The following is a 21,968-nucleotide window of genomic DNA, read 5'->3' as shown; positions in this document are numbered from 1 at the left end:
GTAAAGGAAGGGCTCGTTGCTGCTCCATATGGGAAGGGAGAGAAAAAAGGGAGAAGGAAGGGGATTATATTGGTCAGTAGTTGGACCTCACGGTGGAAGGGAAGAGTGCACAGGGGAGTGCGCCCTACGGGCGGAGTACACGTGCTGGGAAGGGCGGGGGGTGAGAGGCGGGCGGGAGGGGAGGAGTAGGGAGGCGAGAGCAGCGGGCGGGAGGCGCCACGGCCTCGCAGACGCAGGCGCCCGCAGCTGAGAAGCCGGAGAGAAAGTTCCCGGGTAGAGCTCGCCCCTGGGAGGGCCGGCGTCGAGCCTGCTCGCCGCGAGGGTCTCAGGTCCCGCGCTTCCAGCCCGCCTTCCCGCTGCGCGCACTCGGCCGCCCGGGCCCCGCTCGCCGGGAAGCAGGGGAGCATCGCCGGCTGGCAGCCGGGGCGGCAGCCGCCAAACTTGGAGGAGGAGGATGCTGCGAGTGGGCGCGGCGGAGCGGGGCGTGGGGGCGCATTGAGTGCTCCCACGGCGCTGCTGCCAGGGCTGTGACCGGGCAAGCGGGCTGAAGCGGAGCGGGCAGGTAGCGGCTCCAGCGCCGGGACTGCGCCAGTCCTGCCAGCCCGGGCCGCCAGCGCCACCGTGCCGGCGTCGCCTCCTCACCACGGAACCATGGTGCGCGGAGCGCGCACGCCGCGCGCGGGACTCTGAGCTCCGGCCGCGTCGCGCGTCCCCACCTTCCCAAGGGGCTCCCCCGCAGACCTCGCCCGCGGGACATGAGGCTTTGGCCCGGAGCTCCTCGCCGCTGAGCCGCGCACCTACTGCTACAGCTCCAGCGCCGATCGGCCACTGATTGCACTCCGGCCGCTGAAGCTCCCCATCCTCTCCCAGGGACGGCACCAAGGCGCTCCGGCATGGCGCTCCGCGGGACCCTCCGGCCACTCAAAGTTCGCAGGAGGCGAGAGATGCTGCCGCAGCAAGTCGGCTTCGTGTGCGCGGTGCTGGCCCTGGTGTGCTGTGCGTCCGGCCTCTTCGGCAACTTGGGTGGGTGCTGGTACGGCCCCCTCTTCCTGGGGAGTTGGGGGCTTTGGCTGGGGAGTCTCGGGGCGGCTCCGAGATGTTTCCCCCTTCTTCCTCGTCAGCTTGGTCCCAAGGGTTCATCCAGTCCCCTCCCAGCCGGGCAGGTAGAGCGCGCCCAGAAGGGCTGATGGACGCTCTGGGCGGTGGCGCCGGTTCCCCCGAGCTACGCGCGGCCCTTGGGAGCTCAGGACGCGGCTGCAGGTGTGTGTTACTAAGACGAAAGCAAGAACCGCTTCCGTCCCGGGAGTGCGCCCGGAATGGGCAGCGCAACTGCGGGGTGCGGGCAGGATTCTCTTGGTCTGGGGTGGGCGAAACTGAGTGGCTTTCCTATTCTGCAGAGCCGCAGGAACTGCCACTGCGTCTCGCCCCTGCCCTGGTTCAAAGGGGTCCCTTGGGTGCCCTGAGGTGTTCTTCCCCAACCCTAAAAGCGTTGGGGCAGTCTGCCGCTGGGGATTGCTGCCATGTATCAGCATCGCGTCTCTCAACTCCCCTTAACTCCTACGGAGGGAGAAGGCGGACGTGTGGAGTCTCGACCCGTGCCCCCTCCTCCAAGAGGGATTTGGGAGTAGCTTAGGCTATGCAAATTTCAGGTGGAGCGGAAAGAGAGAAGGAACTAACCAAAGAAATCTGTTTAGGGGGATGTGACCCCATATGTAACCTTCAGGAGACATTCATTCACTTCCCTAATCGGCTCATTTTGAGTTGGATGCTGTGAACCTTTTAGTTTCATTTTTTTTTTTTTCAAATGTGAAAAAACAAAAGAAATGCTGGTGATTTAAACACCAAGACATAGAGGTAAAGTGGGTGGTACCTTCTTGAGCAGTTAGAAAGGCCATCAACATCCAGAGACCATTTAGAGGTGCACATGATAGGTAAAATCGAGCGGAACTTGATTAAAGTTTTCGAAATAACTGCCTTTTGAAACCTGCTTTGTGATTTGAGGATGCAGGGTTAAAAAGTGGCTCTTTCCAATGAGACCCAGGAAGGTTATTTTGAGTATCTTAGTACCTGGTGCTTTGCAATTGGGCACGTCAGTGGTTTTTTTGTTTTTTGTCCCTTCACCCCCACAATTACACACCAGAAATAACAATATACCTAGAGGCTCTTAGATGTCAGCATTATGGAAGAGGTATCATTACTCAGCTGAAGCAATGAGCATCAGGAGAGGTAAATGAGTACTTTGAAGGTCTTAACGTGAGGATCATTTTTATTTGCTGAATCAGGAATTACCTTTAGGAGTTTAAGTGTGTTTGGTTGTGGGCATCCACAAATTCTCTCTTGCTCAGTATGACCCCTGGACCAGCAGAATCAGCCCCACCTGGGAGCTTGTTAGTACAGAATCCCAGGTCCCACCCCAGACCTGCTGAATCAGAATCTGAATTCTAACAAGATCCCCAGGTGATCTGCGTGCACATTCAAGTGTGAGAAGCACTGGGCCAGACCGCGTCAGCCATGCCCACCTGCTTGCTGACTTGCTATTCATTTGGAGTTCCTCCAGGGCAGGGGCCCTCTGAGAGTGTCTTTTACTGGAAGAACACCTAAAGGGCCACCTATCTAAACCGTTTGTTGCACCTATGAGGTGCTGAGACCACCTCAGTCTTGGCCAAGGTCAGGTCACATGCTGACCCATCTGGGACTGGAAACAGTGAGCTAGATCTGGGAAACAGACCATTGTATGTAAGCAGGTTATATTATACTTCCAGTCATCCTATCAGATCCTAAAGGTGGCTCCGAATAGGCATACAGGGCAGTTGCTGACATAGATACACAAATATAAGATCATTTTGGAAATGCAGCCATCACACTGACCTAATGGTGTCTGTGACTTATTTTCCAATCCAGGGCACAAAACAGCTTCAGCTAGCAAACGTGTCCTGCCAGACACGTGGAGAAATAGAAAGCTGATGGCCCCAGTGAATGGGACACAGACAGCCAAGAACTGCACAGATCCTGGTAAGAAATCGATTCTTCTCCACCCAGTCTACTAAGGCGTTTGGAGATGGTGCTTATGTGGGCGGTTACAGCCAGAGCTGAGAAAGGCGGTTTGTGGACCTGAGTGGGAAAGGGTGGCCGTGAGGTGTTGAAAGGTAACATAAAGACATTCGTCAATGGTGCTGCTAAGCAACTCAAGTGCTTTCTTTATCCAGCAACTGAAAAGGTCACATTCAAGAGTTTAAAAATGTTATTTTTTGTTCTCACAGTGTTCCTGAAGGCTAAGTATTTTCCCTGCTCTCTTGATTTTGTTTGCGGTTCGAGATGTCTTTGTTTTCTTTCCCTTTTGCTCACTGTATCCATTACTGGAGCTCTCGCAGTGGCAGATCCAGCTGCTGTGGCAATGGTGCTTTGAGATGGCCCACCAGGGTCCGGGCATGCCTGGGCGGCCGCAGGGGCGGGACGCTCTGGGGTGCTGCAGCCGTTTCTCTCAAATGGGAGTCTGCAGGGTGTCATTCAGCCCTGGAGACTGATTCTGCTTGCCCCGTTTTGATGTTCTGCTTCAGATTTTTCTTGGGGGTCCGAGGCAGTAGAGACCCAGAGGTGACATCTTGTCTTTTCTCCTGCCACAGACAGGCTTTGCTTAAATGAGTGAAGAAAATTCTCAGGAGAAGAGAGCGTAGTGGCAGAGAGCAGAAATCACAGCCACTGCCCAGACCGCAGGCACTTCTATGCTTGAGCTCTGGCTCCAACCCTTAAGGTCTTTGTGAGGAGGATCTGGGGGGATGATACATTCACAAGCCCTTAGGGAACTGTGAGGTTTTAATATAGATGGCTTTGCCACTGAGTTGCTGGGCAGATCACATCATCTTTTTGGATCTCTGTTTTCTCACCTGTAAATGGGCAGAATAGTTACCTGTTGCAGGGTTGTTGGGAGAAACTGGGAAGGCTCTGTTTGGGACTGGGTATAAAGGGAGATGAAACTCCAGGGCAAAGTAACAGGGTTTGATGGGAGTCCCCATGTGTTTAATTGTCATACTCTGTGAGGCAAGTCTCATCCCCATTTCATAGGTCAGGAAGGATCGAGGGAGAAGGCACAAGTTGCTCAAAGTCAGAACTCATAAGTGGTAAAGCTGGTTTGAGAGCCTAGGCCTGTGTAACTAAAACCTTTGGTTGGTTCCCTGTGCTTAGGAGAGGGCGACCTTCTGTCAAAGTTTTCCTACTGTTTTTTTACGCCATCAGTTTCCCTGCCCTCAGATGCCTTCTGAGAAGTCCACCGGGAGCGACGTGGTGGTGGACAAGCACAGGCTTGCAGAGAAGTGCTGGGATTAACTTGGAACCTGGGGGATTCCTCCTATCCTGGTGACCCAGCAGGCAGGGGTGTCATCCTGTCATTCCCTCCCCCAGGGTGTCTCCTCTCATCAGCCAGGCTGGTGGACGTGTGGGCCAACTGACATATAGCAAGGGTCATTGGCTGTACACTGAAAAACATGTGTGAGGCCAAGGATGGTTAATGCTGGGGGCCGTTCCCACCCATTCCAGGGACCAGAAATGCTGGAATTGGCACCATCCGCATGGGAACCCTTTGCTACTCTGGATAAAGAATCAGGGTTGGGGGATGTTTGGGTGGTTTCAAGCTTGCTGGTGCCCTTATCGTGGGCTGGCCATGCCCCTGCCGTGACTTCTGTCATACATAGCCTGAGTATGTTGGCTTAGACAGGGATCCCTTTCTTATCATCGAGTTCTCCTCTGCCCCACTGTGGGCTCTGTGTCTGTCTTCGGCTGTCTGATTAAAAATCATTCAATTAACATATAAAGTGTCTGTTCTATTCCACAGGAAGGCCTTACCTTGTCCCTTTTGTGGAAAGGGAAGTGGAGGGAACTTGACAATATCTTTAAAAATGGTTAATTTTTGCATTATGCTTTATGTTGACTGTTTCCAGAATACAGCCTGGCCCATAGGAAGGGCTCCACAAATATGAGTCGAATGATGGAATGAAAGTGCATTTTGATGTATCTCACATTTTAATCCTTATCACGTTTTTGCCAAGACAAGATACATGAAGCTCAGAAGTTTAGTGGCTTCCTAAGATCTCTTGGGCAGCTGGAACATACTGGGGTCACCTGGATCCAGGTGCCAGGCCTCTCCCTTGTATTGCACAGTCCCCAGCTCTCCTCTCAGGCCAGATGGGGGCTGTGGCCGGCCTTCCCTCCGAGCATTTTCCTCCCTGGCCTATGAGAATCTCTGCCCCCTTTTCATTTCACAAGTCTGTGTAGCAAGCACCTGCTGGTGTGTGTCCAGCTCTATTTTGGACATGTAGTGGGGAGTATAAGATGCAAGCCCCTGTCATTGAGTTGCTTATACTAGAGTAGAGAGGGCAAGATCTCAACACAGGGAAAGCTGGGTGACATTGACGGACTCCAGAGGCTTCCCAGTGAGCAGCCCTGCAGGAGGCACTGCAGGTGCACAGAGGAGGATGAGCTTGTCCAGTGTCCTTCTGTGTAGCCTGGGGGACTAGATGAGGCAGGGATATTTAGAGTTGCCATGACAGAACTGGGTTTAGCAGAAATAGAAATTTAGTGGCTCAGTAACTGGCAGTGTGAAAACAAAGATTACGAGGTGTCAATTGCTGTTTCTCCATCTCTGGGCTCACTTATCATCTAGCATGGGAAGGCGGTTACCACTGGCCCAACCTTTTGTTCTCCCAGACTCAAATATGCTGAGGCTGAGCAGCTTCTGCAGAAGCCAGAAAGTTCTGTTGGGTTGAGTTGGGCCGCATGACCACCCTTGCAGATTGATCTGGCCAAGGGAGTGCTGGGCCCAGGACTGGCTTAGACCTCGGTCATAGGCTCCATGCCCACCACCAGAACTCCACCTGCGAGTCGGTGAGGTTGGGCACCTGGAGAGCAAACACTCAATTCTTACACCTCTTCACCCTGGCCTCCCATCCTGGGGCTTGCTGTGATGAGGAAGGCTGGATTAGAGCTTTAAGTGAGAGTTTCAGGCATGTGACAGATGCTGCCGTCTGATGGCTGCCTCCCTTCTGCACAGTTGGTGGGGTTTCCTCATAAAGAATTGCAGGGCATCTTGCCTCCTCTTCAGGCTTCTGCTTTAAGCTTGCCTCCATGATTTGGAGGGCACCTTGTCCAGCTCTGCTGGGTGAGGCCTTTCAGGGATGTCAGAAGATGGAGCTTTAAGAGCTCTCTCGTGTGCTAAGGCACCACTTGGAGTGGGTGTCCCACAAACAGGAGCCCATGTCTCCGTAAGAACCTCCAGTGTGTGTCTTTATGGCCTGTGCCTTCTCATGCTCGTCTTTACCTGTGAGAGGAAGAACTTTGTTTTCCAAAAACATGAATGGGACCCTGCTCTAGTCTTTCCTGAAGACTCTACATGGAAAATGGACTCTGCCCGGGGTTATATCCCCAGATCTTGGTGTTAGCATTTTGATCTCATTATCTGTGTTTCAGCATAAGTACCAGCCACCACCCTTCCCTTCCCTTCCACCTTTATCATCCTGTGTTTTTTGTTTGTTTGTTTTTGTTTAATTTTGTCACTCTGTCACCCAGGCTGGAATGCAGTGGTGTGATCATGTCTCATGGCAGCCTCTACCACCCTGGCTCAAGTGATCCTCCTGTCTCAGCCTCCCGAGTAGCTGGGACCACAGGCTATTTTTTTCTATTTGTTTTGTAGAGGCAGGGTTTTGCCATGTGGCCCAGGGTGGTCTCAAACTCCTAGGCTCAAGCAATCCTTCTGCCCCGGCCTCCCAAAGTGCCAGGATTACAGGCGTGAGCCTCCGTGCCCTGCTCCCTGTGTTGTTTTTATGTTTTTGTGACATGTGTCACTAACATAACTCACTTCATTGCTGGGTGTCTACCCTTGAGGGCTACCTCGTTTGTGGCCAGAAGAGCTGTTTTAAATCCTGGCTGCATATTTAGATCACCTCAAGAGCTTTATGGGAATATTTTGAAATGTCCAGGTCCCACTCCCAGAGTGTCTGCTTTCATTGGTTCGGGGTAGGGCCCAGGAGTCGTTACCTTTTAAGAGCTCCCAGGCAATTTCAGGATGAAGTCAGAAGTGGTGCTCACTGGCCTGGAGACCTAGTGCTCAGCGTGGGAGCATCGCCTGGGAGCATATCAGGAACGCAGAGTCTCAGGCCCCCCGAATCAGAATTGGCATCCTGAAGAGATGCCCAGGTGGCTCTCTGGGCTAGAGCACTGCTGGACACTTGGCACCGGGCTAGAGCACTGCTGGACACTTGGCACCGGGCTAGAGCACTGCTGGACACTTATTTAATGGAGCCATTTTCCTAAAAACCATTTTTTTTTTTTAATGTAGGAAAGATTTTTAAAAATCTGCTTTATTTTTCTCAATGATATCTGTGGAAAATTTATAATTAATTTTTCCCTAGAGATCTGAAGGCAAAACATGGGCCTCTAGGCCTTAGATGTTTATTTTCATGGCCTGTGCAGAACAAGCACTGAAAAAGGGAAGTAGGTCTCTCCATGCCACATGTGTGATGTAGGAATGAGTGGCAGTGACTCTGAGTCCCTAGAGGACTATCTTAGCTCAGGCTGCTTTAGCAAAATATCATAGGACAGGATAGCTCAAACAACAGACATTTCTTTCTCATGGTTGTGGAGGCTGGCAAATCCAAGGTCAAGGTGACTGGTGAGGGCTCTCTACTTGGCTTGCAGATGGACACCTTCGTGTGCTCAGAGTGGCAGAGAGAGACAGCACACAGTCTCTCTTTCTTCTCTTATAAGGGTGCTCATCCCATCATAGGGGCCATACCCTCATGAACTCGTCTAACCCTAATTACCTCCCAAAAGCCCTACCTCCAAATACCATCATATTGTGAGTTCAGGCTTCAAACTGTGAATTTGCGGGGGACTCAAACATTTGGTCTATATAAGGAACCAATGAGTTTCCACACATCTGGAGTATTGGAAGACAGCTGAGAATGGAACCTCGTGCTTCTCAACCTTGGCCTGTAAATGAAAGACACCAGGGGGACTTGAAAAACACAAATGGCTGGGCCCAGTCCCGACCTGTGAAACCAGAAGCAGTGACAGTTGCATTCTGTGACTGACTTTTGGAGTGTCTGGGAACCATACTGTTTCTGTCCAGATCCTCCAGGATGGGCTCCTACTTGCCATTGGCACCTTCACAGGCTTTCCCTGGTCACCCAGTCCAAAGTAGCCCTCTGAGTCCCCGGCTGTCATGGCATCTTGTTTGAGCTCCTTGCAGGTGTGAATTCTTAATTTTATTTATTTACTTTTTAAAAAATGAGACAGATTCTCACTGTGTCATCCAGGCTGGAGTGCAGTGGTACGGTCTCTGCTTACTGCAGCCTTGACCTCCCAGGTTCAAGCCATCTACCCACCTCAGCCTCCTGAATAACTGGTACTATAGGCACATGCCACCATGCCTGGCTAAGTTTTGTATTTTTAGTACAGACGAGGTTTTGCCATGTTACACATGCTGGTTTCAAACTCCTGAGCTCCAGCAATCTGTCTGCCTTGGCCTCCCAAAGTGCTAGTATTACAGGTGTGAGCCACCACAACTGGCCTGCAGGCACTAAGTCTATCCATTATTGTATTATCTGCCTCCCCTAACTAGACTATAAAGGGTGAAAGCCTTGTTTGCATTTTAAAACCATAGTATGTGCCTCACTTTTTCCATCTGTAAAATGAGGGTGATAATTACAGTTGATTCTTGAACAAACCTGCATAGGTCACTTACATGTGGATTTTTTTCTGCCTCTGCCACTTCTGGGACAGAAAGACCAACCCCTCCTCTTTCTCCTCTCGACGTGAAGATCATGAGGATGAAGACCATTAGATAATTTGCTTCCACTTACTGAATATATTTTCTCTTCCTTATATTTTCTTAATAAAATTTTTCCTCTAGCTTACTCTATGTAAGAATACAGTGATACAGTGTGTAATACATGTGACATATATAATATGTGTTAAACAGGCTGGGTGTGGTGGCTCACGCCTGTAATCCTAGGACTTTGAGAGGCCGAGGCAGGCAGATCACTTGAGGTCAGGAGTTCGAGAACAGCCTGGCCAATATGCTGAAACCCCCTGTCTACTGAAAATACAAAAAAACTAGCCAGGCATCGTGGTGCACACCTGCAATCCCAGATACTCAGGAGGCTGAGGCAGGTGAATCACTTGAACCCGGGAAGTGGAGGTTGCAGTGAGCCGAGATCGCACCACTACACTCCAGCCTGAGTGACAGAGTGAGACTCCATCTCAAAAAAACAAAAAACCAATATGTGTTAATCGACAGTTTATGTTATCTGTAAGGCTTCCGGTCAACAGTAGGCTATTCGTAGTGAAGCTATTGGGGAGTCAAAAGTTATATGCAGGCCAGACACAGGGACTCATGCCTGTGATCCCAGCACTTTGGGAGGCTAAGGCAGGAGGATTGCTTCAGTCCAGAACAACAGAGGGAGACCCTGTCTCTCAAATAATTAAAAAATTAGCTGGACATTGTGGGCAGCACTTGAGATCCTGAGCAACAGACTGAGATCCCATCTAAAAAATGTTATACATATTAATAGACTTTCAACTGAGAGGGGGTGGCACCACTAATGCCTGATTTATTCAGGGGTCAAATGTACCTCCACCTCAGAGGATTGTTGGAATGAAATGAATCTAAATACCCATCAGCACTTAAAACACTGTTTGGCCCAGAATACATGCTCAGACACTAGCTTCTCTCTGTTGCCACTCTTTAATCTGCTCACCCCGAAGATGATGTAATGCCTGTGTGTGTTAAGTACTGAAAATGATTCGTCAGTTGAATTTTCTGAGGGCAAGTTAACAAGCAAACATCTTGCAACACATTTATTCTTTTCTCTTCTGGAAACAAATTTGTTTGTTTGTTTTTTATCTTCGAAGGATTTAGGATGCTGGAGGATGGCCTACCTTGTAGAACGTGCTTCTAAATAGAAGAATTTTCTTGTGTCTTGACAGGCGTTATTTTATATTTGCCTGCGTAACTGGGATGGGCATGATTTCCCCTCTCTAACACTGCCTTCATCCCCAACTTCTGGGTTTTTTAAAAACTTTTTTTGGACAGAGTCTCACCCCCTCACCCAGGCTAGAGTGCTCTGGTGCGATCTTGGCTCACTGCAACATTTGCCTCCCAGGTTCAAGTGATTTTCCTGCCTCAGCCTCCTGAGTCGCTGGGATTACAGGCGCCCAACCACCACACGTGGCTAATTTTTGTATTTTTAGTAGAGACGGGAGTTTTGCCATTTTGGCCAGACTGATCTCGAACTCCTGGCCTCAAGCGATCTGCCTGTCTCGGCTTCCCAAAGTGCTGGGATTACAGGCGTGAGCCACTGCACCCTGCCCCACTTCTGATATTGAATGTTTTTTTCATTCTCCACTATGTGACCCCTATTGTTTTGGGTTTCCAACGTCCTATGCCCCATGTTGGGGCTTGATTTCCGCTTGTTGTTGTGGGAGGGATTTAAATCCTCCTTTAGAATTTGCTTTATTGTGTGTGGTTTTCCTTCTTCCAAATACATCTTCTGAGATGCCTGAGCTATATGTCCACAGAAGAAAGGCTGGGAGAAGCGGGCTGATGCAGGGTGCTAAGGAGGGTCTGAAGAGAAAGGTGCTTTGTAGCATTTCGGGGGAGCAGAGGATGCAGGCACTAGATGGAGAATCTTTGGTCATCAGCTTGCTTCTGCTCCACCCTTACTTTTTATTCTGTACCATGCCAGTGTAAGGGCGGTTGTGGGAGGGGAGAGGGTGGTAGAGTCTGGTGGGGGTGGGACCCTGAGCACAGGAGCTGGCACTGTGGCTGGGCTAGGAGGAGGTGAGATCATCAAGCAGGTACCCTTAGGGGTAGGCCTCTGTAGACTCCCCTGTGTGGGGAGCAGAGTTGGAGAAAGCACAAGAAATCAAGAGAAGGACGAGGGGCCTAGAGCTGCGAAAAGGACATCAGGACAAGTGGGTGGGGAGGTGCAGTAGCCCTGGTGGCAAGAAGTGTCTGGATTCTGAACAAACATCTGTTGGAATGATGCCTCGGTGGGCTTGGGAGGCAAGTCACACATCCACATTTCAAAGTTGTTATGTAAAAGTAAATTTTGAGTTAGATAAGCAAGAATTGGATTTACTACTGTGGGCAGGAAGATCACAGTTCCATGCCTTTCCCAGACAGCAGGGGCAGGATGTCCAGCCTGGAGAGGGCCTTTCCTGAGAAGGGCAGCCTCCAGAGGGCCAGGCAGCTTCTTGGGGAAACTGTCACCAACCATACTGGACTGCCATAGGCTGGCACAGCCACCAATCTGATTACAAACAGAGGCTGAGGAAGACGGCACCTGGCATCACTGTGCCCACTCACACCTGTTTCAGGGGATGGGGTGGAATGGGATGTTATAAAGTGGATCAGTAGATTGGGAGCTGAAGGTCTGCGTTCCAGTATCAGTTGTGCCCAGATCCTGCCTGCTGGCATTTAGTGGCTGTTCTCCCTCCCTCTCTTTCTTTCTTAGCAAAAGGAAGTTGCGCTGGATAAGTACAAAGATTTTCAGCAGCCAGAAAAGGCTCCTTCCTGTCTGTCTGTCTGTCTTGGAGATGGTAGTTGGACATGGTGAAGGCAGACGCGAGGGTCTGAGTCCTAGCTCACCACTTACTGGCCATGTGACCCTGGACAAGTTACATAATCTCGCTAAGCATCAGGATTTCTCTTTTGTAAAATGAGGATAGCAGCTCTTCTTACCTGTCTCACAGTGCTGCTGTGTGACACCACATGCTGTATGGAAGTATTTGAACCATACCGAGCCCGTGGTGGCTGCCACCATCATCATCATCATCATCATCATCATCTTGGCTAAGTCCAGGGTACCCTGTGTTGGGCGCTATTCTAAGCACTTTTCAGGTGTTACTTGCTTCTCGCAACAACTCTGAAGGCAGGTGCTGTCCTCAGTTTGCCGATGAAGTAAAAGAAACCCAAACTAGTCCAAGCCACGCAGCCAACAAAAGGCAGAATCAGTGGTTTGTGTGTTTTTAATTAATAGCTTTATTTTTCAAGCAGTTGTAGGTTTACAGAAAAACTGAGCAGAAAATACAGAGTTCCTCTGTTACCCCTCCATCCTCACAGTTTCCCCTATTATTGATACTTTGTATTAGCGGGTGTATTTGTTACAATGATGAGTCAATAGTGATACATTGTTATTAACTAATGTCCACCTTTTACATTAGGGCTCCCTCCTTGTGTGGTACACGCCATGTTTTTTTGTTTTTCTGTTTGTTTTGAGACAAAGTTTCACTCTTGTTGCGCAGGTTGGAGTGCAATGGCAGGATCTCAGCTCACTGCAACCTCTGCCTCCCGGGTTCAAGCAATTCTCCTGCAGCCTCCCAAGTATCTGGGTTTACAGGCATGTGCCACCATGCCCAGCTAATTTTTGTACTTTTTTTTTTTTTTTTTTTTTTTTTTAGTAGAGATGGGGTTTCACCATGTTAGTCAGGCTTGTCTCGAACTCCTGACCTCAGGTGGTCCACCTGCCTTGGCCTCCCAAAGTGCTGGGATTACAGGCATGAGCCACTGCGCCCAGCCCTCATGTGATGGGTTTTGATAGATGTGTGATGTCTCCTATCTACCATTATGGTGTCATACAGAATAGTTTCACTGCCCCCAAAATCCTCTGTGGAGCAAGATTTTAAATTCAGGTGGTCTGAATTGTGATTCCTATATTCCTTACTGGTAATTATTAATAAGTGGGGTAGAAAAGACAAACTAGAGATGGGAACTTCTGTAGCAGATTCCAGCCTGTCACTGTCTGAGTGCCCATCTGAGAAACAGAGAATGCCCTGTCCACAGCAGCAGCAGACACCTCTGTGGGCCGTGCTTCTTGCTATGTTTCTAATACCTATTTGTTTGCAATCAGAAGTTTTTTTGGCCTCATCCACATGATCGGGGCTATCTGCTCCCAATCTCTCCTCTTTGCTGGGCCATCTGCTGCCCCCGACTTGCAGATTCTCCGCTCTTGACGCGGTGTGGCCCACCACAATCCAGAGAGCGCCCACTCGGCTTCCTCTTGAACCCTGAGGAGCATTCCTCCCTGAGTTAAAAATGGAAATTATAAAGCATTGCCATTTGTTGCCTTGGGTGAAAGAGATCCAGCCGTTCGACGTAACAGAAAAGTTGAATGCTTGAAAATGGATTTTTTAAATTTAACATTGTCCATTATAGAAGAGGCCTTTGGAACATGGCATTTTACTAAAAAGGAATAAAAATAAATGTGCCGGAATAATTTACTGCTTCTTCTGAAAAAGCAGTGGGTGTGCTCCTTGGGAAAGGAACAGAGGTTACTGTGTGGATTAGAAGCAAAAGAGTTCCCTGCCCATGGGTTCTTCCCATGGAGGTGGGAACAGATGTGGCTGCCGGGTTTCTGGACCTACAGCTTCCTTTGCTAATTCAGCACAGTGCATGGCTCCAGCCCTGAGACTCCTAGTAACTGCCCAAGAAATTAAATTCAACATATACTTCTTAAAGTCCACATACCCTGTACTGTACTAGGCTCTGAAGCTGGAAGGGACCCAGCCCCTGCTGTCAGTGAGCATGGGGAAGACAGGCCAGGGCTGGAAAACCAGACCAAGCCACCTGCTGCAAATACCATGGTGGGGGGTCTCCCTAGGGAGGGTGCCACAGAGGAAAGAGTGTGGTATTTCAGGGCAAGGGTGCCCTCCCTGGAGAAGACCATGTCTGAGCCTGGCCTCGAAGGGTAGGTGGAGGCTGTGGAAGGGCATTTAGGCAGACAGCAGTGTGCACCTGAAACTGCTCCCTGAGAAATCGCAGCATCACCTCCCATACCTGGAGGAACACTTGCTAGCAACCACTGTGTCTTGCTCATTGGCTGTCCGAGGGGAAAGCGAAAACAAACACCTCCTAAGATTACCAGGCACAATAGTAAGTAATTAGGCTTTGGGGATTTATCCAGGACTCCGTGCTCAACTAGGGCTAGGGCTGGATCAGATTACTTGGATTTGTTTTTTTTTAAAGCATGGGGAGGGGGTGGCAGTGATGCCTGGGAGATGCCAGCTACCTGCGCTGGCCCAGGGGGAAGTTGGCAAACTGGTTCCCAGTAATCCACAGTTGGGGTGGTCTCCCCAGTTAACAGGCTGTGCTTGGCTCAGTATTAGCTTATGGCAGATTGCGATGATAAGAATGCAGGAATTTGCCATTCTTTCCCTTCTTGCCTTTGAGCTCCTTGAGTGCAGGGACTATGTCCTCTAGGTCCTTGGCTCTAGAGGTGAGACCAGAGTCAGGCATAGACTCAGCTTACAGCAAATGGTGACTGGATGGACAGAGTCCCTCATCGTACCCATCAGGGAGCTGTGCTCCCACAAAAGTGACCCCTGTCTCCCTGGCTGCCCCTCTAGCCTGTCGGTGCCTTGGGGAAGATCAGGACACCCAGAAGGAGTTGTGTTAGAGCTCGAAGAACACGGACCCTGGAGCCAAACATCTGGTTTGCAGTCCTGCCGCTGCGCTTGCTGTATTTCTGTGACCTTGAACTAGTGACCTTGCCTTTTAACCCAAGGAAAGGGACAGGGTGTGTTTCATTCACTGATGTATTCGCCTGCCACTCAATAAAAGTGTGTGTGCATGTGAGTGCTTGTACACGTGTATGTGCCCCGGAGGTCAGATGGCACCATTATATCAGGGTTCTGAGCACTGACTTGTGTTAATCTCTATAAGGTGCTTACAGGAGTGCCTGGCATGAGAGTGAGCGCTATATAAGGTGTTTTTTTGTTTTTTGTTTTTTGCAGCTGCAATTACCTATTAAAGAGAACTTAAATTGAAATATAACTTCACAGCATAAATTTTCAGAGCTGCCCTCTGATAAAGGCTGGAAGCTGAATTTTATAAGTGCAGCACTTGCTTCATTTTGAATTAAAGTTAAAAATGAATAGTGGAGCTTATATTTGCTTGTTCTTAATTCTTTGAGGACAAGAAACTGTAGACCCTTTGCAAGGCTGACACCAAGAGATGACCCAGATCACATGGGGCACAGCGGTATACTCACTGTGATTGTTCCAGATAAAGTCCTTTCTGTTAGTGATGTGGGACCTGATGAATGAGAGCTGGAATTTGGAGAGTTTGCATTCTGGCCCTGACACAACCTGATTATGTCCAAGTTATTCTGCCTATCTGAGCCTTAATTCCTGTCTGTGAAATGGGTGTAATGATGATGTGGTTTGCCCTACAGGCTTTTAAGGATTAAGTGCAAAGTGCTGTGCAAATACGATTACTTTTGTTTGCCTGACTGTAATAGATGCTTAACTCTTTGAAGACATCTCTCCTTTGTGAAATAGAGGACATCAGTTATTTGGGGTTTTTCAGAATTGATCTATAAAATCGCGAGTAGGATTTGGTGAAAGCGTGGTGCTTGGCTAATGTGGTTGATGCAGTTCCTGCCTAGGATAGAAAGAGAAAGGCCGCTCACACCCCCCCGCCAACGTACCAGCTTGTATGACCCCGCCGTTGGTTTATCTCATTTCACACTACAAATGTCTGACTTTGGATTCCATTGTACCTGCCAAGTTCAGGGATGGCTGGGCAGATCCCACAGCAGCTTGTTCAACTCTGTACCTAAGATATCTGTTTATTAAAACAAATGCATTTATGAAAACAATCACCCTACTTAGGAGGCCTATTGGGGGCAGTCTCCCTGACCTCAGGTGGGAAGCCATCCTTGGGTTTAGCTCATGGCAGATTGCAATGATAAGAATGTAGGTATTTGCTATTCTTTCCCTTCTTGCTTTTGAGCTCCTTGAGGGCAGGGGCGATGTCCTCTTTGTCCTTGGCTTAGAGGTGAGACGGGAGTCGGACATAGACTCTGCTTACAGCGAATGATGACTGGATGGACGGAGACCCTCATGGTACCCCTCAGGGAGCTGTGCCTCCACAGAAGCAGCTACTGTCTCCCTGGCTGGCCCCTCTAGCCTGTTGGTGCCTTGGGGAAAATCAGGACACCCAGAAGGAGTTAAGTGTTAGAGCTCAAAGATCGAGTTGCTAGATGCATGTTGATTGAGCAACCCTGTCTGCTGGTCCCAAGGGGAAAAAAAAACTGTCCTAGATGTGGACCCGGCCTCCAGGGAGCTTCCATTTGAGTTGACGGGATAGGAATCCACAATGCTAACCTGTAATATGTCGGGGAGTACACAGGACTGCAATCCTGGTGGTAAGTAGAGGAGGGACGAGTTAAGTCCCCGATGTCAAAATCCAAGAGGGCGTCCCAGCAAAGGTGGCATTGAAGATGGGAAGGTGTGGCTGCTGAAGGCTCACGATGGAGTAGACACTTGGGTAGCAGCATTCTAAGTGCTTTGCACACATCACTTCCTTGATCCTTGTGACAGTCCTGAGGGTAGATGGTGGTGGTGTGTTGTTATTATCATACCCATTTTACAAAAGGTATGAGTAAGGCACAGAGAGGTTTGATAACTTGCTCAAGGTCCCCCAGCTCAGAGCTGGCAGTGTGAGGATCTGAACTTGGGCAGCCTGGCTCCGGAGCCTGTGCTCTTTGCCGGGGAAGGAGGAGGGTTCCCCTGGCTGAGGGAACGGTTGGCGCGGGTGGGTATGGGTGGCGAGTCATCCTGTAATGTATGTTGGAACCAACCAGTCTTTTTTTTTTTTTTTTTTTTTTTAATTATACTTTAAGTTCTAGGGTAATGTGCATAACGTGCAGGTTTGTTACATATGTATACTTGTGCCATGTTGGTGTGCTGCACCCATCAACTCGTCAGCACCCATCAACTCGTCATTTACATCAGGTATAACTCCCAATGCAATCCCTCCCCCCTCCCCCCTCCCTGTGATAGGCCCCGGTGTGTGATGTTCCCCTTCCCGAGTCCAAGTGATCTCATTGTTCAGTTCCCACCTATGAGTGAGAACATGCGGTGTTTGGTTTTCTGTTCTTGCGATAGTTTGCTGAGAATGATGGTTTCAGCTGCATCCATATCCCTACAAAGGACACAAACTCATCCTTTTTTATGGCTGCATAGCATTCCGTGGTAGATATGTGCCACATTTTCTTAATCCAGTCTGTCACTGATGGACATTTGGGTTGATTCCAAGTCTTTGCTATTGTGAATAGTGCTGCAATGAACATACGTGTGCATGTGTCTTTATAGCAGCATGATTTATAATCCTTTGAGTATATACCCAGTAATGGGATGGCTGGGTCATATGGTACTTCTAGTTCTAGATCCTTGAGGAATCGCCATACTGTTTTCCATAATGGAACCAACCAGTCTTAAACACCCAAAGGCCTTCATGCTCTTTTGTAGGCTTTGGGAGCCAGGGACGGTTTCTGAGCCGTTCTGGGTTTTAGGAAGTTAGATCTGCTGGCAGTGTGGAGAATAACTGAAATTGAAATAATATGTGAAAGTCCTTAGCATTATGCTTAATTAGCTTTTTAGGGCAAAAAAAATGAAGATAGGGAGAATAATGAGAAGTTATTGCAGAGACTTACCAGAAGGGATAGTCTTACTTAGGGTGTCAAGGAATAGGTTGAGAGAGGCAGGATCTGTAGGTCTCAGCAGATGCTGGAGGTGCAAGTTGCAGGTGGGGGTCATCAACCCTGATTGCAGATGCAGATAAATGGCATCCCCATTTTCCAAGATGGGAGCATGAAAAGCACTTCTTCCTTCCTTTGATTTAGACCCCTCTACAGGATGCTAGTTCAAGAAGAGCCCTGTAGTATAAATACAGTGGCTGGCTTATTTTCTATATTCTGTATTCCAAAGTATGCACCCGGCAGGCATTTACTGGGTACCCGTGGGTGGGACACTAATGAGGCTGGGACAAAGGAGAGAAATCCCTGTTCTCAGTGAGCCCACAGGTTAGAGGACAAGGTAAACTCGTAATCACTGCATGTGACCTGGGGTGACACACTCACATGCCCGGCATGGCTGGAAGGCTTCACAAAGCATGCAGCATTTGAACTGTGCTTTGACGCAAGAGGGTATTTGCTGGACAGATGGGGAGGGTGGGACATTTCTGGCAGCGGACTTGGTGATTGCAGAAATAGGGTGGTGAGAGAGAACTTGACCAAATCAGGGGCGAGGGAGATGTTTTCAGCTGGCTTTGCAGGGTTCAGGTCCTTAGGTGTGGTGGCTCCCGAGGCTGCATCCTGCCAAGCCTTGTGTGTGCTGCTGCAGGGAACCAGGCTTTCCTGTCTCACGTAAGGTTTTAAGAGTGGGAACGATTCCTCTCCCCACTGTAGGAACTGCTTACCTTTTCACTTCTGGGCACCTGGAGCCAAGGGATGGTGAGAGTGTGGTGCTCACCATCAGAAGCACAGCTGAGAGGGCACATGGATCCCCCTAATTCTGTGCTCCCTCCACACACGGCCTCACACGTCAGGACACCCAGTTTATTACGTTTTTTAGATCAGTAGGGCTTAATCCCAGCAGGATTTTGCCGAGGCCCCAAAGCAGATGTATTTGTTCTAAGCAACATTGGGGGCATGTAAGCAAAATGATAGGGGAGTGCTGATGAAATGTAGGGCACCGCATGTAACATGCAAAAGGGACCTTTCTCAGGCAGACAACCAGTTCTTAGAGTCATCCTGGTTTCCTTTTCCGTCTCTCAGTGTCTCTTCGGAGGAGTATGCAGCGAGGCTGGCTGGTGCTTATCCCGAAAGAGGATGCATCACACCACACAGGCAGCAGGCAAAGTGGCAGCAGCCCCGCCTTCTTTGGTGGCCTGGTGGCCTTTGTGTCTTGCCTCATTTGTAGATGAACACCTGGGAGGGAGGGGCCACTGGCGCCTTCTGTGAAATGCCCTCTGGTTGCTGAATAAGCTGTCCTCATGAAGGTCGCTGACCTTGCCTGACCGCGGGGACATGAACAACACTCTGAGCAGGTGCTCAGGGAAGGCAGGACACGATGATTGGCCAGCGGTGATTGAGAACGGGACATAAGGGTCATTGCCCTGAAAGGCCTTCAGCCTGGAGAAGCCCAGTGCCCAGAAAGAGGTGGAAACTCCCCAGAGACTTGCAGGAGTGTCGATAAAGGTGATCAATGGAGTAGATAGAATGACTTATAAACAAAGATCAGAGCAGCTAAGTGGTTCTGGCTTCTTAGCTAAGCGTCGGCAAAGAGAGCTGTGTGAACAAGAGTACTTGAGATGGTGCTGCAGCCCCTCACCTGGCTGCAGGGGCTCCACCTGGTTACCCGGCTGCAGGGGCTCCAGGCTCCACCTGGGAATTGGCAGACCCGGGAGAAGAACCATCCACGGACAGCTTGCCTCCCCTGAAGTGCTTCTTAAAGGAAACCTGTGCCTCAAACAGTCTCCCCAGGAAAATGGGGGGATATTCCATCCCCTGGGATGTTTCAGTTAGCTGGGGCCACGTGCTGGAGGGTTTATTAGAGGTGCTTCCGTGCTGGCAGCAGAACAGAATAGCTGTGTGGTTACGTCTTTTCACTCTCTAATTTCTGAGTGATTCTTCTCTGGGCCTCAGAGGGGGCAAGCCCTTGAAAGAATTGCTCTGAAATCCCTTTGATCATTTAAGCCTTGCTTGGTTTTTCCTTAGCCAGCGCAGATTCCGTATAGCCCTGTGTGAAAAGTGACTCAATGACTTGTGGGCTTTGGATGCCCCATATGTGTAGGAGGAAGAAAGGAAAGGTGGGGAAGTTGGTGCCTAATTTGCAGACTACACACACTGGGAGGATGTTCTGCCTCTTCCACAGCCCCCGAGCCCCAAGCTCATCACCAATACTGAGAACCACACGATGAAGTCAGAGGGGTCTCAGAAGGGATCCAAAAGATCACAGAGGAGATCCTGGAGGAAAGCCGTGTGTCTTGTAGCTCAGAGCCATGCCTCTCCGTCTTTTATGTGCACATGGTCACCTGGGGACCTCATTAAAATGCAGATGCAGGAGGTCTGGGGTGGGGTTGGGGGTGGGGATCTCCATTTCTGACATGCTCCCAGATTCTTCTTTTTTTCCTATTTATTTATTTATTTCGAGATGGACTTTTGCTCTTGTTGACCAGGCTGGAGTGCAATGGTGCAATCCCAGCTCACTGCAACCTCCGCCTCCCGGGTTCAAGCGATTCTCTTGCCTCAGCCTCCTGAGTAGGTGGGATTATGGGCATGCGCCACTACGCCTGGCTAATTTTGTATTTTTAGTAGAGATGGGGTTTCACCATCTTGGCCAGGATGGTCTCAAACTCCTGACCTCAGATGATCCACCTGCATCGGCCTCCCAAGTGCTGAGATTACAGGCGTGAGCCACCGCATGTCCGGCCTGGAGGTAATGATTAAACAACAGCAAGGATAACAATTTTGATTCTTGATCACATCCCCCATTTAAAGAGTGTCCATGGCTTTTTAGTGCCCTGGGCTCCACCTACTATGCAGGTGGAAGATAAAGGCTGCTTCCCCCTCTTTTTGGATCAGGCTTCTCCGTGCCCATCTTCTTGGAGGCATTCCTTTGAATTGGGTGTAAAAATCTGTCATAAAGAGTGGGCCATGAAGCAGGGGTGTTTGCCAGTCTGGATTTGGGCGAGTCAGTCCAGGGTCCCACAAGGGCAAATTGGTCACTGGCCTGTGTAGAGCTGTAGGCACTGGAGATGGATCTCTGCAAGCTGTTGTACCGTCACTCACACCCCTGCGCAGCTTGCACCTTTGGCTCTGCAGCCAAAGAGTCCAAGACAGCTGTCTGCTTGGGAACTCTGCAGCTGCCCCTTCCACTTCTTCCCTGTTTTTCTATATGACAATGTCAATATTAGCAACAAGTGACAGATGCAACCCTGAAATGACATAGCCAACCCAATTCCCCATTGTTTGCTTCATAGGGTTTTGCTACAGCTCATCTGTTCATTCACCTCCTTTTCCTCTTCTGTAATATATCCTAAGAGTTGCCTTTTGGATGTAACCTGTGTTGTAAAATTATAGTACCCCGATGTCTCTTTCAGGAGTAGCTGTCAGACAAAGGAAGAAGCAGTTTGCAGACATACCAGAGATTCCCCATCCCCCTCCACATGACTCAGCTAATCCTTAAAGCCAGATTCTTACAGCCAGCTTCTCCCCGCCTCCCAGACTGATTGGGTTCTCCATTTGTTCCTCTTCTGCCACCTCTGGGGTAGAAGTCTGCTCAGGCAAGCTGCTCACTCATTTATTTACTCTTTTTTTTTTTTTGAGACAGAGTCTCACTCTGTCACCCAGGCTGGAGTGCAGTGGAACCATCTTGGCTCACTGCATCCTCCGTCTCCCAAGTTCAAGGGATTCTCCTGCCTCAGCCTTCTGAGTAACTGGGACTACAGGCATGCACCACCTTACCCAGCTACTTTTTGTATTTTTAGTACAGGTGAGGTTTCACCATGTTGGCCAGGCTGGTCTTGAACTCCTGACTTCAAATGATCCACCTGCCTCGGCCTCCCAAAGTACTGGTATTACAGGTGTGAGCCACCATACCCAACCACGACAGGACTTTTTTTGTGTGTGTGTGATGGCATATGTTATTGTTTGCATTTACTTACTTCCAGATCTTCCTGTAGAGATGGGGATATGACTTGCATTATAGGGTATTCAATCCATTGACTTCAGACATGGACATGTGATTTACTTTGGCCAATAAATGTGAGCAGACACCACTTACGTGATGTCTGAGCAGAAACTTTAAAAGTTGTGTGTTTCTCCAGCTCTTGCCCTTTTCCCTTTCCCCTGAGGATGATGTGTTCTAGATGGCACTTCTTCTGCCTGGATTCTAGAATGGAAGACAAGAGAAGCTGTCCCTTCATTGCCGACTGGTGATGCAAATGAGAAACAATGTGTGTTATACGCCACCGATATTTGGGGGATTGTTGTTATGCAACATAACCTAGTGAAAGCTGACTGATACAGTTTCTCAGTAGTGGGTTAATGTGGTCTGCTCATGTGTAGTGTTAAGTGAGGGGGACATTTAAAAGGGAGGTCATCTTGAATCAGATGATAGCTAGAGAGTTT

At 49.4% G+C, this 21,968-nt stretch overlaps 1 protein-coding gene across 3 annotated transcripts in view; it reads left to right on the top strand.

Annotated features, from left to right (window-relative positions):
* Positions 1-233: 233 nt before the first annotated feature.
* The window catches only part of SLC24A4 (solute carrier family 24 member 4), a 172,798-nt gene continuing 151,063 nt past the window's right edge, over positions 234-21,968 (top strand). For all 3 annotated transcript variants that reach the window (XM_009212151.4, XM_009212152.4, XM_003902180.5), the window contains exons 1-2: positions 234-1,023; positions 2,902-3,012. In XM_009212151.4, coding sequence (XP_009210415.1) covers positions 894-1,023; positions 2,902-3,012 — 241 coding nt within the window. In that variant the 5' untranslated portion in view covers positions 234-893. The remainder of the gene's footprint in view (positions 1,024-2,901; positions 3,013-21,968) is intronic.

The sequence above is a fragment of the Papio anubis genome, chromosome 7 (assembly GCF_008728515.1).
Source record: "Papio anubis isolate 15944 chromosome 7, Panubis1.0, whole genome shotgun sequence".
NCBI classification, from domain to species: domain Eukaryota; kingdom Metazoa; phylum Chordata; class Mammalia; order Primates; family Cercopithecidae; genus Papio; species Papio anubis.
The sequence above is the reverse complement of the archived record's forward strand: the minus strand, read 5'-3'. Positions and strand labels throughout refer to the sequence as shown.